This window comes from Paralichthys olivaceus, chromosome 7 (genome assembly GCF_024713975.1).
Source record: "Paralichthys olivaceus isolate ysfri-2021 chromosome 7, ASM2471397v2, whole genome shotgun sequence".
Lineage (NCBI taxonomy): Eukaryota > Metazoa > Chordata > Actinopteri > Pleuronectiformes > Paralichthyidae > Paralichthys > Paralichthys olivaceus.
The window spans coordinates 10,716,807-10,731,807 of record NC_091099.1 but is presented as its reverse complement, the minus strand read 5'-3'; the positions used below and the strand labels follow the sequence as shown (position 1 = coordinate 10,731,807).

Genomic DNA, 15,001 nt, shown 5'->3' with positions numbered 1-15,001 from the left:
ATCTCTGTGTGAAATTCAAATACTTTAACTTGTTTTCTTTTTTAAACTATTTTATTGTTATTTTATTGCGTGTTTTTTTTGTCAAACACTTTGTCACTGTGCTGAGGAAAGTGTAATAAAAAAATTGTTCTTATAGTCACGACCGTACATCGGTAAACACAATCACCAAGACTTGAAACCGGAGGGGACTCGAACTCTCGGTCTCCTGTAGTCTCACCCGCAGTGTCAGATGGGCGCTCTGGCCTCGTTCCACTGAATGAAGAGACAAACACGCGGAGGCGAGGACTCATCTCTCGCGAGGAACGGCGCCGTTATCGGAATCCCTACAAACACCACGAGAATTCATCATTCACACGGTAATATAACCCAATCTTACACGGTACGTGTGTCGTGTGGCGGTGCGGGAGCGGAGCAGCCGAGCGAGAGGCAGATTGTGTCGCTATTTATCCTGAATGTTTAGGATCGTTGCTTTACACCTCCGAGGCCTTTAGGCCCCGCTAGCATGCTAATCACCACGCTAGCTTAGTCCTTAGCTTCAGCTTTAACGTTACAAAGCAAGCTTGCATCTCCACACTCTGCAGCGTTAGCTAGCATTAGCTCGTCTGTCTCTCACCGGGCTGGGCAGCTGTGCGGTGGTTGCAACGTTCCCAGCTGGATGGGATAATGAATTTAAATCACCTCACAGCCATGTTGCGCCAGTTGTTTGTTTTATTTTGTCTTTACACACTTATTATCATCGATAAGCCCCCACCCCCGCCCAGTTAGCTTCGTAGCCGCACCGTTAGCATTGGAGTCCCAATACAGACGCAGTGAGCCCGGCTAGCTCGACTCCTCCAGCACTGTGGGGTGTTTTTAATAGTCGTCGCAGTTTAGGAGGAAGCATCGAGGGACGCATTGTTGCCCCACAACAGCTGGAACACACTCCCTGTCCCTGCTACTACCAGAGCTAATGCTAGCTAACGTCACTGTCAGTCCAAATTCAAACGACCCTGTTATTATAAAGTCAGCTGCTATCACTCAGATAGTGACATGTTTTTATAGTTATGACCTGGAAACCTATGTTTAATGTGTGTTAGATTGAAATCTGCATATATAAATAAGTATACAACCAGAGGGATGAAGCCCAGAGAGGACTGACACATGATGAGTGTGGACAACTGTCTCCCCTGTCTCATAAACGCACAGTGTCTCACCCTCCTAATAATTTGAATTGTCTCAGGCTCTCAGCTGAGGAGACACATCCATGCACACAGATTGTCATTCATTTTGTATTTAAGTTGCTAACCGAAATAAACATATCAAATAAATCTATATGCAATTTTTTGGCGTTGTGATTACATTAGTGACAGCTAATACTGACTGATGCAAGTGCAGTCACCGACAGTGTTCAATGCTACTTCCATCATTTAAAAAGCTGTCACTTTCATCTCTCACCATAAAACCTCTGTCTAAAGAAGCAAATTCATTCAAATGTAAGCTTAAATAATCCAACAGTAGTTAAATGCACAGTAGTTGGAGTTATAAAGTGAACTTTGCTGAACTGATGCATAGAAATGAGTTCTTCTCCTTTTAGTTTCATTTCCTTTGCAGACAATAGCGATTGCATCATTAGAAAACAAAATGTAATGATATCAAAGCTTTCTCTTATGAAGATGGCCTTATTTAAATTATAACTGAAAACTTTTAAACAAATGGGATATCAGTGGTACACAGAAAAGTACATTTATATTTGTGCTGTATGCAGTTCCTGGATATGTTGGGTACAGACAATGTAATACCTCTACAATAACAGGTGAGAACATTACATGAACATAACTAAGGACTAAAGTGTTACAATCAAATCCATGTGTTGGGTTTGTCTTGGTCACAAGTAACTAAGTCCTGAAGGAACTTCCTGAAACATCCCTGAATCATACAAACAAGGGGGAATGCAGTTTTATATTTTGTGTAACACGTACAATTTTAAGTTCAGGAGACATCAATCGACAACAACCAGGGTTTTATTCTGCCTTTTAGTAGCATGTAAATAAAGAAATATTTTGATGTTCTACTTTATCTTTCAGGTGTGAACAATGTCGGAGCAAGATTTGGATGACATTGTGCAAATAACAGTGGAGGACTTTAACCAGGAGGACCGAACAGGTAATCTAATCGTTGTGAATGAGCAATGACATTGTCTTAATTTCATTTAATCAACAATTGTAACAGCATTGTAAATTCTGTATTTTTGGATGCAGACACTCTTATACTCCTATAACTATTTCTCCTCAGACTGAAGAAGGACACACAGCCTCAGTCTAGACATCCCATAGAGAGGGTTAGGGTTTAAAAAAAACATAGGCTGTCATGTTTTGTGTTGAGGTTTGTGTCTCTGGGTTATTCTTGGCAGACTTGCTTGACAATCATGAAAACGATGAAGAAAGGCCTCAGAGGAAAAAGAGAAAATTAAGCAACAGTCAAGAAAACAACAGCAACAACCAAGACATATCTTTTATTAAGGTACAAGCTTTGGATTAAAAAAAAAATATTTTCAAATATAATTGAAGAAATAAAAATGTTGAAGATAAATTATACATTTGAGATCTTATTCTCTGTCTTTCAAGAACCTGTTTTTTTCATTCACCACATCAATCAGCCAGCGACTGGAGGGAATCGAGTCCAAGTTACAGGCTCTGGATGCCACCTGCAAAGCCCTTGGACACAAGCTGGACAGCATGGTGCCTTGTCCCAAGAGTCCTATCCAGGTTCCTATGGTTGCAGGGTCACCTCAGGGGGCCACTCAAACTTGGAACAAAGTGCGATGGTAAGCTACAACAAATCTTAGGCCAATAGAGTGCAATCCACTGGAGATTAATCAAAATTTAAGTATGTTTAGTTTTGTTATGATGCTTTTAGACACTTTTTGCAAATATGTATTATGAACACAGATACTACCAGAGCCACATTGCTTAGGTTTAGTTTAAACCAAAAAACAGTGGGAATTTATCATTGGCTGTTTAACTCCTCACGTAGTGTTGTTCCACAAACGAATGTGATCGTGAGCAGTGAGCACCCGAAGAGCTCTAGCCAAGAGGACACCCCGCTGGAGAATCTGCTCAGCAAGTGAGTGGTCCACATTTACATCTCTAGTCTAGTTTGAAATGTGAAAAACGTTCTCATCACTTCTTCACACACGATGCCCACAGCTGTGATTTTAATCTATGTTTGGACCACTGATTGTATATTTGCGTTTCTTCTCAGCACCGTGACGAAGCGGCGTCATAACACAATTCTGGTAAAGGTGCCGGGTCCCGATGAGAGTCAGGAGGAGCAGGAGAGTGGTTCAGAGGCCAGTGACTCTGTTTCCAATGGCGGCCATTCCAACAACGCGCAAAGTGGCCAAAATGTCACACTGATCACACTCAATTCAGAAGGTACGAATACAAGCTATTGATAAACACACAGAAACACTGACCACTATCACATTTGTGTATGAAACAACACTGGAGGAGGAGGAGGAGTTGAAAAAGATATTCATCAACTGCCACATATGCATGTGATGTATTTCCCTTGCTTTCTTTTAGATGAATAATACAAATATTTGCTATGTTGAAGCAGCGATGGCTCATTAACATTTTAACTATACTGCTATTTTTTAAGAACTGTATATCGATCTAATACTTCCATGGTACTCTTATTGATTCTTTTTGTGTTTTATTTTTCTTGTATGTACAGTCATGTGTGTACTGCAAAAGAAAAAGCAACGTCCAAATCACTATTATAGACTTTTACGTTGCAGTAGTTTTCCAGGAGTCCCCAAACCACTAAATCTGCCCCTGCTTTGAGTGATAAGAAATCTAAACTCTGAATTTCTGACCACTTCAGATTGAATTCTGGCTAATGGTTACTTGGCCTCATGGCTGCTAGCATACGAAACATACCTGGGCTAACAGCAGATGCCCAAGTTAGGCAGTCAAAAACAGCATTTTGCCATTTTGACCTGTATGTGAAGTGATTGACTTTCACAAGAAATTGGCTTGTGTTCGTCCTTACATGCAAAAGACTTGTGCACTTGAGCATTGTCAGCATTGACTCTAGTGATTGAATCATTTTTCAGTAGCTTTACATTTATAAAGAGTTTAATTTGTTGTCCTTGATGGTTGGGTTATTTTCAGTGGACTGAGGAAGATCTTAATCTTAATTCCTTTGAAAGGGAAACAATTCATTAGTTGATTTGTTGCAGCTTTGGGTTACCATGACAAAATAGTATTAGCCAGCATTATTAAGTACCATGTGTTATTCTGAGCAGTGTCTCAAAGGCTTTGTTTGTGTCTTTGTGTGGTGGTCTTAACATTTAACATTTGCAGTGAGAAAACAGCCAAACCACATATTCTGCATTTTAATATCTTATTTAATAACATTTGTTTGCCCATGTTTTATGTAGTTTGCCTTTACTGCCACATGGGTGTGCTGTTGTATTGCACAGTGCAGAGTACAGAATCTCAGTGACTGTACCAGTGTAGTTATCTCTGAATCAATACATATCTATATATTTAGCTTTTCTTCAGTGAACAAATGGTAGGTGGCATTTACACACTACCACAGATCTGCAACTGTTAACTGACTGCAGGTTTGCTGATAGAGCTGTGTAGCTGTAACTGTTCCTTCTCCTGCTCTCTAGATGATTATCCAGAGGGCACCTGGCTGGGTGATGAGAACAACCCGGAGATGCGAGTTCGTTCCCCAGTGTCTGCAGCTGATATGCTCCATATCAGCACAAACTGCCGCACAGCAGAGAAAATGGCACTGACGCTGTTGGACTACCTGTTCCATCGGGAGGTCCAGGCCATGTCAAATCTCTCTGGGCAAGGCAAACATGGCAAGAAGCAGTTGGACCCGCTCATGATCTATGGCATTCGCTGTGAGTCCTGACATCATAATATCTGTCTATTGACAAGCGCTTTACTTTGTGATAACATTATTGCTAAGTTTAAAAAAAAGTATCTTTTATGTACCAGCTGCCAGCACTGACAGATCCTCTCAAGCCTCAGAACTAAATCATTTTGTGTTGACTTAATTGGAAAAATGACCCACCAGTATCTGTCAAGGCGGTGTCTACTAACAGAATTTTATCTCACGATTATTACAAGATTTTCTCATCATTCAAATTATACTAATAAATATCACTCAGTCGGAGTTTAAAGCCTTGCCCCCTTGTGATAAATGAACTCTCTGAGACCTTCCCACATTTCATCCCCCCATTCCATTACAAAGCGGCACTGAATTGAACACAGAAATAGACTGCAGTTTGTATTCCCAAGGCGGGTTATAACAACATGCATTCATCATTGCACACACGCATTAATGTGCAACACATTTTATAACATACCAGACTCTAAATGACAAGCACATGTCTGGTAGAAGGATCCTGATGGAGTCACCCTTAATTCACTGAACTCTTTGATTTTACTGATTAAGCAGACTCAAAGGTTGGAATGTCAGACAGATGGACATTTGTAAAAAGTTCTCTGGCTATATATATATATATATATATATATATATATATATATATATATATATATATATATATATTTATTAGGCTCATATTGCATTTTCAACTTGTACACACAGGGGATTTTAGTTAAAAGTAGAAGTTAGATGTATGCTCGAGCTGGAGCAGTGCCAGGTGACTTGGGTGACTCATTCTGCCTGCTTAGAAAAGGTAAAGGAATTAAAGAGCACCTGCCCTGCCTGCCTGTACAGGACCCATCAGGTGTGTAAAGGCTGCCGTTCAATGCCATCCCATGCAGATACACATCAGCTCTATCTCATTTTCTACCCTGGGGCTGTTGCTGCGTTTTTAATTTATGTAGAAATGAGCTGTCAAGCTACTCACCCTGTTTAAACAGTTCATAACACTGATCTCACCAATCTCAGCTGCATATATCTGCACTGATGGAGAGATGAGACACACTCACAGGCCTGTGTTAACCCCACTTGTTTAAAGGGAGTGGAATGTGGAAACGGTAAATGGTCAATTTTTCCCTTCAGTTTTTATAAAAGTATACATTCATTCTAGAGCCCAGCTGATTGGGGAGTAAAACATTTCTGATACTAATAATCTGCATTCATATATATCTATATAGATATATATCTATATAGAATATATATCTATATATATATACAATATATAAGGTGTCATTATCAAACCCTTGACAAGGAAACAATAAACTTAATTATAAATAAAAGGAAAATACAAATACAGCCAAATACATGAATTAAGACAATATTTGATATAGACATAAATGTACATATTTTCTGCATTGTTTATTGTGTAAAATAAATTTTTCATATTGGTGCATATCTGCAAACATAAACAACAATATTGATTGTTGGTGAAAGCCTCATTTCAATAGTATTGATCAACTGATAAATCAGTCGGGCTCTAAGTCATTTCAGATTAAATGACCCGATTACTAAACAGTAGCAAACTCTGAGGCAAAAAGGAAATGTTGAAACACTGAAGCGGAGATGGCTTTGGGACATATCAACCACCAATCAACACCAAATCACCAATCATACACTATATGATGACCTTTGACCTTTCCATGAACCCACAGGTCACTTGTTCCACAAATTTGGCATCACTGAGTCAGACTGGTACCGCATCAAGCAAAGCATTGACTCAAAGTGTCGCACAGCCTGGAGACGCAAGCAGCGCGGCCAGAGTCTAGCTGTCAAGAGCTTCTCCAAACGTACACCTCGCAGTTCAGTCACAGGTAAAGTACAGTGAGCTGTAAAGCAGGTATTTCTCTGTTTTGCTGTTGTGTTGAAGAAGGTGATTTATAATTAGTGTATAAGACCTCCCTAGATCCACAACCATGGAACGTGCTAACTACGTTGTGGTTTGTGTGTAGATAAATTGTTGTGACACAATAACTCAAGAAAAATGCATAATTGAAACTTCATGTTTACACCCTGTGTGACAACAGTGATGGCTTGAGTTGGTTATTTGTGTCCTTGACTCATAAAAATGTACTCTAAGGACAACTGATTTTCTTCAGACTTGTGCGTTTGATTTAAGATTCAGACTTTATTTCATTTATATATTAATACAGGAAAAGACAAAAAAGGACACAACAGCAGAGAGAGACAGGCATGTTGAATTCTTAAAGGACTTATGAGAAGTTCTCCAATCTCAGATGTTTTTTTAAAGTAACTTTCCAGAACAAAGCCTAGTTTTACATTTGGTCCAGGACAATATTTACTGTGTACCATCGTTATCACAAACCCATCTAAAAAACAGCATGAAAAAGGAAATATAGCTGCAGAGAAAGTGAACCAAAATTCGCGGATCAGCACATTTATTCAGATCTGAATAAGTAAACTATTACAAGCAACACAAAGAGTCATGCATTATATCCTTGCATTATATATGACTAATATGAATTCCAACATGTTAATGCACTCGGAATCTTTGTTTTTAAGAACTCTTTGGACCTTTCTGACATGTTTCTTGTAAAATGCTGTGGGAGTGAGCACATTAACATTTATCTCTGGTCTGAGGAAACAACAGATAACGTTGCTACGTTTCTCTGGTTGTTTTATAATCAAGCAAGGTGCACAGTTATGGGATCTCACAAAGAGAGACATCTGCTTTTCTTTTCCTTTGCTTACAGGCCAGTGGTCACCACTGGTTTTCAGTTTCTATTGGTTTTAGTGGAGCAGTGTCAGTTGGCTTGCAGGATTGAAACTTATTATTTTTGTGCTCTCATCAAATGAATTTCAGATTTTTTTCAACCTTGATCTGTGAAGTTAAACTAGTGTTCAACAAATTAGAAAGGAATGGGTGCAAGTGTTTGCAGTGTTTCTGCAAACTTGGAGGATGTTTTCACTTAAGTCGTACCGGCTTCTCAACTTTAGCTGCCAAAGCTTTCTTGTGATTCTGACCAAAGTTTACCACAGATTGCTCCCAGTAACACTTCAATGGTTTGTTCACCTTGACACTTTCTATCAACGCATGTGAAAATGTTCCATCGGTGAGTTTTGGCATGACGAGTGAATATTATTATTATAACATATAAAACAGAGCATCAAAACAAGATAAACTGACAAGATTAAAAGGACATAATACTAGTAAATTAGTGAAGGTCGTACCAGCAACAAATTTATCATATTTTTTAAGCCTTAATGATATGAAATCATAGTCAATTTTAAGCCCTAGACTCCATGTCTTTTAAAACAATCAATTTCACATAGAGAAACATATGTCTGTCTGTCCTGCCAGCTAGAACGTCACTGAAAATGCCCTGAAAATGCCCTGAAAAAGTCCTGAAAAATGATCTTGTGAAAAGAGTGGGAACTCTTGACAGTGTGTATTTCTGCAGATGGTTGTAATCTGCACACAATGCTTGCTGTCCCTCCCTCCCTGTGAGCCATCACCTCTCACCTCTGACCAGGGAAAGTAAGACTGCAGGGGAAACCCAAATATCCTGTGAACACACACTAGTGAGACCCTGCCTTCTCGGGGCCACACACCCTGGCGTGTATAACACAAATACTAGTTCAGATGGTGCTTGCACAAACATGCAAATACACACTCTACACAACCGTTAATTCCTTTATCAAATGAAATGTTAACAGGCAGGAAAGAACCAATTCTTCTGTTTTTAAAAGCATTATTAACCAGTGAACCAGCCATTAGGGCCTCGGCCAAGACTATAGCCTCAACAAGCCACCTGCATCCTGCATCTTCATCTGGCAAACACAAGTACTGAGGATTATTTCCATATAACAGTGCATAGCTGTTATAATGGAAGATGAGAGACAGTCCTAACTTTTCAAAGAAACATAACTCAGAACAGAGGGGTTGAGGTGCATGTGATATGAACTGTGTGTTACATATCATTTAAAGCCAAATTTAGTTTTTTTTCATGGTCAGAAAGTCATAGTAATGTTCCTTTTCTCAGCAGCGATAACTGTTGCATGGTTTGTTACAAGAAATGATCTCAAATCCTTTCAGTCGGCAATTTATACCAAATGGTCTTTTTATTGCTGCCCTTTTTAAGTCGGAGGAGAAGGTGTAAGTTTATGGCCTGTGGTGTTGATGCCACTGTTGCTGAGTGCTGTGCTGTTGTTGACTGCTGACATGGTGTCTGGATGTCATTGGGGTACTGTGGAGGATGATGTGACGAATCCACGCAGGAGTTTCAGACCACTGGTGTGATAGCGAGTGTTTAGACTGAGGCCAGTAGTTTATGCTCGACAGCTAGACCTTGAGTGTTTTTGGATGCTTAGCTGAAGAGTTCTTGTTTTGTGTTTAGGCGTTGGATGAAGTATAAACACATCGTCATCTCGCAGATGGCCTGGTAATCAGCCAGTTTTTTTATATATGAGGTTACTGAGGCCTCTTGCGTGATCATGAGTGGGTGTGTGTGGGATTGTGTGTCTGCCTGCGTCTGCGTCTTTAGAGACCTCATCCTTGTTTCTGATGTATGCTGGAATCACTTGCACTGTATTCCTGACCTACTTCCACTGGACACTTGACCACATCAATGACAACACTTCTTGTCCTCCTAACCAGAGGGAGGCATCGCAGAAGAAACGGCCCACATCGACACCGCCACCCAGCAAACCTTGCACTATACACTGGCCAATCAGCAGGTCCAGTTCCACCGTATTGGCGAGGATGGACAAGTTCAGGTGGTGAGTATCAGACATTTCATCCCTTATTTTTTCTCTGAATCCATAAGCAAATATTTTATGTACAAGGTAAACACAACAAATAGATACAGATATCCATCTCTCTTTCTTTGGTTGCTGTCATATAAGTAATCCATTGAGCAGGATCAGTAGTGTTTGGGGACAGATCACACCTCCCACCACATACTGTATTGTCTATGTGACACACTATGCAGTTATGTAGTACAGTTTATGTCAACGAAGGAGTGGTCCATGCTCTGGGACTGAATGACCTTGTGCAGCCGCTATGGTCAAAGGTCACAAGTCCACAATTGCATCATATGTGGGCTGACGAAGAGGAAGTGACTGAACCTCTTATATGACCAACCACCCAAAATATCTAATTGTGAGGAACAAGAGTGGAACTGACGACTTAAACTCTGTGAACTGCAGTAGATCTTAAGATATCAGAGCACTGTGTGTGGAATTGATGACATGTATAATTTATTATTATTTCATTAATGGAACAGTCATTCATTGAATGAGAGCAACTGGTCTATTTGTTGTGTATTACATCTATTAGTGATAAATACAGAGGGTGTGGGGGTATTTTTTTCTTTTCACTAGGAAGGTGAATTACATCATCTTGTTCTTGTGTTACAAGTGCATGTGTCTAAATAAAAGGTAGCCCTGATAATAACTGCCTTGTTCTACTTTGTGAACATTAGAGAAGCAATTTCTGTTCTGCACCTGGACTCAATGGTGCATGCACTTTATGAAATGTGAGCTCCACATAATATACAGTGTTGAGTATTTCTGTTGTTTATAGGTTGCTGCGTTTTGGAGGCAGTGATGATTAGTGTCTCATCTGATAGAGGAAGGAACAGGCATAAAAGATAGAGGGCGGACAGATGGGAAGAGACGTAAGGCAGAAGGTAGACTAGAGGGAGCTCACTGTGCAGTTAATAGAGTTAAAGTTTAGATGAGGATGAAATGTATGAGTGTTGTTGATTCAGCAGAGGAAATCAAGCAACCTTACCGGCAGTGACTCACTGCTGCAAACATAAAATATGTAATTGCACAATAACTTTTATAAATGAATCATTACTTTAAGGGAAAACGATACCTATGATTAAGGGAAAACTTGCCATTACAAATTACAAAGTCACTCATTGATCATGTTTTTGTTATTTGTCAAGCTTCTGTAGGCTCTCATGCGTCATCTGTCTCTTTCAGATTCCACAGGGTCAGTTGCACATTGCTCAAGTGCCACAAGGAGAGGAGGTGCAGATCACACAGGACAGTGAGGTAAGATGTGGTTGTCTATAAGTTTGTGTGAGAGTAAGAAAGAGAAAAGAGAAACAACCAACCTCCTTTTCTTCAGTCATTCTTCCTGTTGTATAATGTTTGTCAGCCACTCAGGGGAATTTGTCTCCAGACAAAATATAACAGTGAACTCATGTTTGAGGTAGAAGTGGTTTGCACTGAGGAAAATTTGTTAAAAAGAGTTAAATCATTTATGTGTATAGTTTTAATTCTCAATAAAACTGTTGTTTATGACAATGAATTAGACCATTTTTAACTTTTATAGCTTTATTTATTATTGAATATACAAGCATCAAGGTCACGTTATTTAATCTTTATGCAGTAATCTGATGTCCCCTATACTTGAGCTTATTTATTTGATAACTTTGTGTTTGCAAGCAGATATCACAGTGTTTATTGAGACTCAACACACCTACTTGATAGAGGACTATGCTCTACTGAAACCAACAAAAGAGAAATAAGTATTGATTTATATTTGAGGGCATGGGCATGATGTGATTATGTTTTCTATCACAGTCGTTAACCTTTCTCTTTTGGCGAGATGCTTTTATACCTCTTTTTTGTTGACAAGCCGTGGATGGCAAGAGCACTTGTATTAGTTCTTCTCTTGAAGCTTAAAAACTATTGGCACAGCTTCTATTCCTGCACACACACTGTGGCGTTGTCACACATCGTCATATCTCATATGAAATAAGGCACTTCATAATACACTGTTTTTAATGTGCCACTTTACCTTTTATAAAGCCATGTTATGTGCAATACCCAATTCCCAATAACGGAACATATTGTGATTGCACAACTTACATTTTGTAGAGTGTAAGCTAGACCTTTAAAAAGAGTTACACAGATCAAAGTTATTTTTCTAATCTGTCAAATAAATTAGGTTAGATTCACTGAAACATTTATGTGCCCTTTGAGCCCTGTATATTTCTGTATGCCAATATCTGTCCCAGTGAATGCCCCCGAGCCATACCTAACAACATTAAAGTCATTAGCAGATGTTTGGTGAAGAGCATCTCAATGTTTATATATCTGTCTGCTTACGCATGAGGTTATAACTTTTGTTTATATGTAATGCCCAGATGTCTCGTGTCCCCACACCAGACATCTCTGCATGCACACTCAGTGTTGTTCTGCCAGCTGAAATCAGAATCGAACTCAAAACCACACCAACTGCTGAAGAGGAATTTCCATGTCAGCATTATTGTTAACGATTTTTTGAGGATGTGGGAGAGAGGTTTATTTCAAGGCGTCAGCCTGTGTACAAAACACATACAACACACACACATAATCACATGATACATCCTACATGTGCATGACAACTTGAATATTATGCAGAAGCAATTGACACCTTGACCAAGTGTTTTTCTCATTTCCTCTTCAGTTGTGCTAAAAGTTGCTCAGAGGGACAAATGCACAATAGAGTGAGAGAGTGAGTGAATAGGAGACAGAAAATCTCTAAAGCTTTTCCTGCTCTTTGTGGCTGAGTCCAGATATTTTTTTCTCCTCTCTCCTTCCCATTGCATGATGTTTGTTTTTTTGAGTTCAAAGCTTAGCAACGAAATCCCACTACTCCAACTGCCACTCGCAGAATATGTTTTCATTAGGAATGGGCCTCTTTCATCACAGACATCGGTTTTAGGGTGCTGGAAAAGGAAATGAGCTGTTTGAGAGATTACACCACTCTTTGGCCATATGGCAGCGCAGTCAGTGCTTCATATATAAATGAAATACAATTAGCAAGAGAAAACAACTGAGATATGGGGTCAACTCAGTATGGCTTCTAGGATGTCCTGTTCCGACCTTGTTCATGTCACTGCAAATGTTCAGAGTTCTTTATGATGGTCATTGCATCTTAATGAGACTGTGATGGGCTCACGTCTGTGCAAATGTCTGTCTGTTTTTGTTTAGCTAGAAGTCTCTGTGTAGCCAGGAATGACAAAACAGATGTAAATACAAGGACACTGCATCCACTTCTCTTCCTTATATCATAATGTTTGTCGAGAAAGTTCAGACACCTCTCAGATATTGACACTGTCTTGCAGCACATTGTGCACATTGTGGGGGAGGGGTACAGTTCAGATCTATTGCATGACGTCAATCCCTTTTTTGACAGTACAGGTCTCAGTATTCTTTTATCCATGTAGGTGAGGCGAATAGAAAGATGAAAAAGTGGGAAAAGTTTCACCTTTGCTAGTTTAATAGCTAAATGATTGTGTGTGGCAGCAGTATGAACTCATGACTTGTTATTTCTCTGTTGCAGGGAAACCTCCAGATCCACCAGGTACATGTTGGACAGGATGGACAGGTAAGAACACATTTAAAGTTAACTCAATTAAAATTTGAATACGCTAATATGTTATATCTGGTAAAGCACATATTGTCATCTTTTTATACTTTGAGGCAAATCCATTACTAACACAGACTGGATGACAGTATTTGTGGATATGTCTGGTTTGGTGTTAAAGGAATGACTTTCTCCTCATATCTTCCACAAATGATTCATGTTTCCCGTTGCTGTAAACCCTCCAGGGTTTATGAGCACTCTTTGTTCCCCTGATTCTGCAGACATGAAGTAACAAGGACAGGCAACTCTATTATCTCTTAATGGCACCAAGTACCTCACTAGTGCAATTAGAATGAGAGATATTACTTCAGTCATAAAAGCAATACACAAAACCCAACCACAACCTCTTATTAATGTTTTAGTACCATGATTTCAATCATCTCATTTCAGTGAAGTGATACTGTAGCTTTGGCTCTCTTCGTTCATTTCAGCAGTGGTTCTAAAAAAACCTTTTTTCTGGATTTATTTGCACAACAGTTCAAACTATTTCAATGTTTGTTTTTTCATGCCACTGTGCCTGGCAGATGCTGAATATTTCTTTCATTCAGGGTAGTGAAGCTTGTCAACTTGTATGGTCACATCACTGGATATCACAATAGATCAAATATGATTTTCGGTATTTGTATTTCAGTAATATTATCTAGGAAATGTAAAATGACTGTTAAGTGAAGAAAATATAATGTAAGTAATCGAATAGTGTAGTATAATGTATTTAACTGAAAATATTTTCTTTTTGAGCTCAGGATTCACTGATCATCTGAATTTTACTAATGGTTTGTTCAGTGAAAACTTTCCCCAAGTGCATCGGTCAGTTATCATCTAAAAGAATAACACTGTAATACTTATATGTAGCTGCCAGGAAGTCTGAAGGATTTTTTTAAGTAGTCCTCAGCCAATAAGTATTTGATCTTTTCTGTCTTGTATTGACTGGGCTTAACCATGTGTAGCTATGAGGTTTTCAGTTTTATAAAGACAGAGGGTATTAAGTCAAAATAAAGAGACAGATGTTATGATAATATGGTCAGTTGGACACATACCAGTTGGCCTTAACTAATCACTTTTAATCAGACCCAACTTCCTGTTTCCCAAAACCACGAACCCACTATTGCACTGCTCTAACATGGAGCTTACTATAAAGCTGTAGTCCATAATGTTGTTATGTTACTACTACTGCAAAGAAGCGTAGTAGTAGTATTTAGTAGATTGTAGTATTTGCTGTATTTCTGTTTCACCAGACCCCATCATGCAGTTGGATATAATACCGATATACCAGATAGAAACATTCATGGACGCAGCATAACACATACACAAACCAGCTTATATTGAGTCCTTCCAGTCCAATACGTCTCTATAAGTGAGGTTAAAGGCAGTGAAGTTCTTAAACTGGGACTATCAGGAGTCAAATAGAGGTCATTCATATTTTGAGCTTCAAAAATGATGTTCACAATATATTCACAGCTTGCAGTTGGATATCACCTTGTGTGCATGTAAAAAAATGTTTTGTGCACACAAGTTTAATTTGTAAAACGGGTTCAAAATTCATTTTAAAGAAATTTCTACAGTGACAGAATCTTTTGACATTTTATATGTAAATACAATTGTTTTACATGCACGTACAAGGTGATAAAGAACTACAACCTGTGAAATGATTTGTGAACATAATTTTAC

The 15,001-nt window shown here is 39.0% G+C and overlaps 1 protein-coding gene across 3 annotated transcripts in view; it reads left to right on the top strand.

Moving 5' to 3' along the window:
* Positions 1-123: 123 nt before the first annotated feature.
* Positions 124-15,001, top strand: part of banp (BTG3 associated nuclear protein) — a 32,658-nt gene continuing 17,780 nt past the window's right edge. Inside the window, exons 1-11 of one of the 3 annotated variants that reach the window (XM_069528216.1) lie at positions 124-356; positions 2,064-2,142; positions 2,390-2,499; positions 2,636-2,803; positions 3,013-3,102; positions 3,241-3,413; positions 4,661-4,900; positions 6,600-6,758; positions 9,563-9,684; positions 10,897-10,968; positions 13,250-13,294. In XM_069528216.1, the coding sequence (XP_069384317.1) occupies positions 2,715-2,803; positions 3,013-3,102; positions 3,241-3,413; positions 4,661-4,900; positions 6,600-6,758; positions 9,563-9,684; positions 10,897-10,968; positions 13,250-13,294 (990 nt within the window). In that variant the 5' untranslated portion in view covers positions 124-356; positions 2,064-2,142; positions 2,390-2,499; positions 2,636-2,714. Of the gene's footprint in view, positions 380-2,063; positions 2,143-2,389; positions 2,500-2,603; positions 2,804-3,012; positions 3,103-3,240; positions 3,414-4,660; positions 4,901-6,599; positions 6,759-9,562; positions 9,685-10,896; positions 10,969-13,249; positions 13,295-15,001 lie in introns of all 3 variants that reach the window. The other 2 variants (XM_020079548.2, XM_069528215.1) reach the window with 2 other exon arrangements.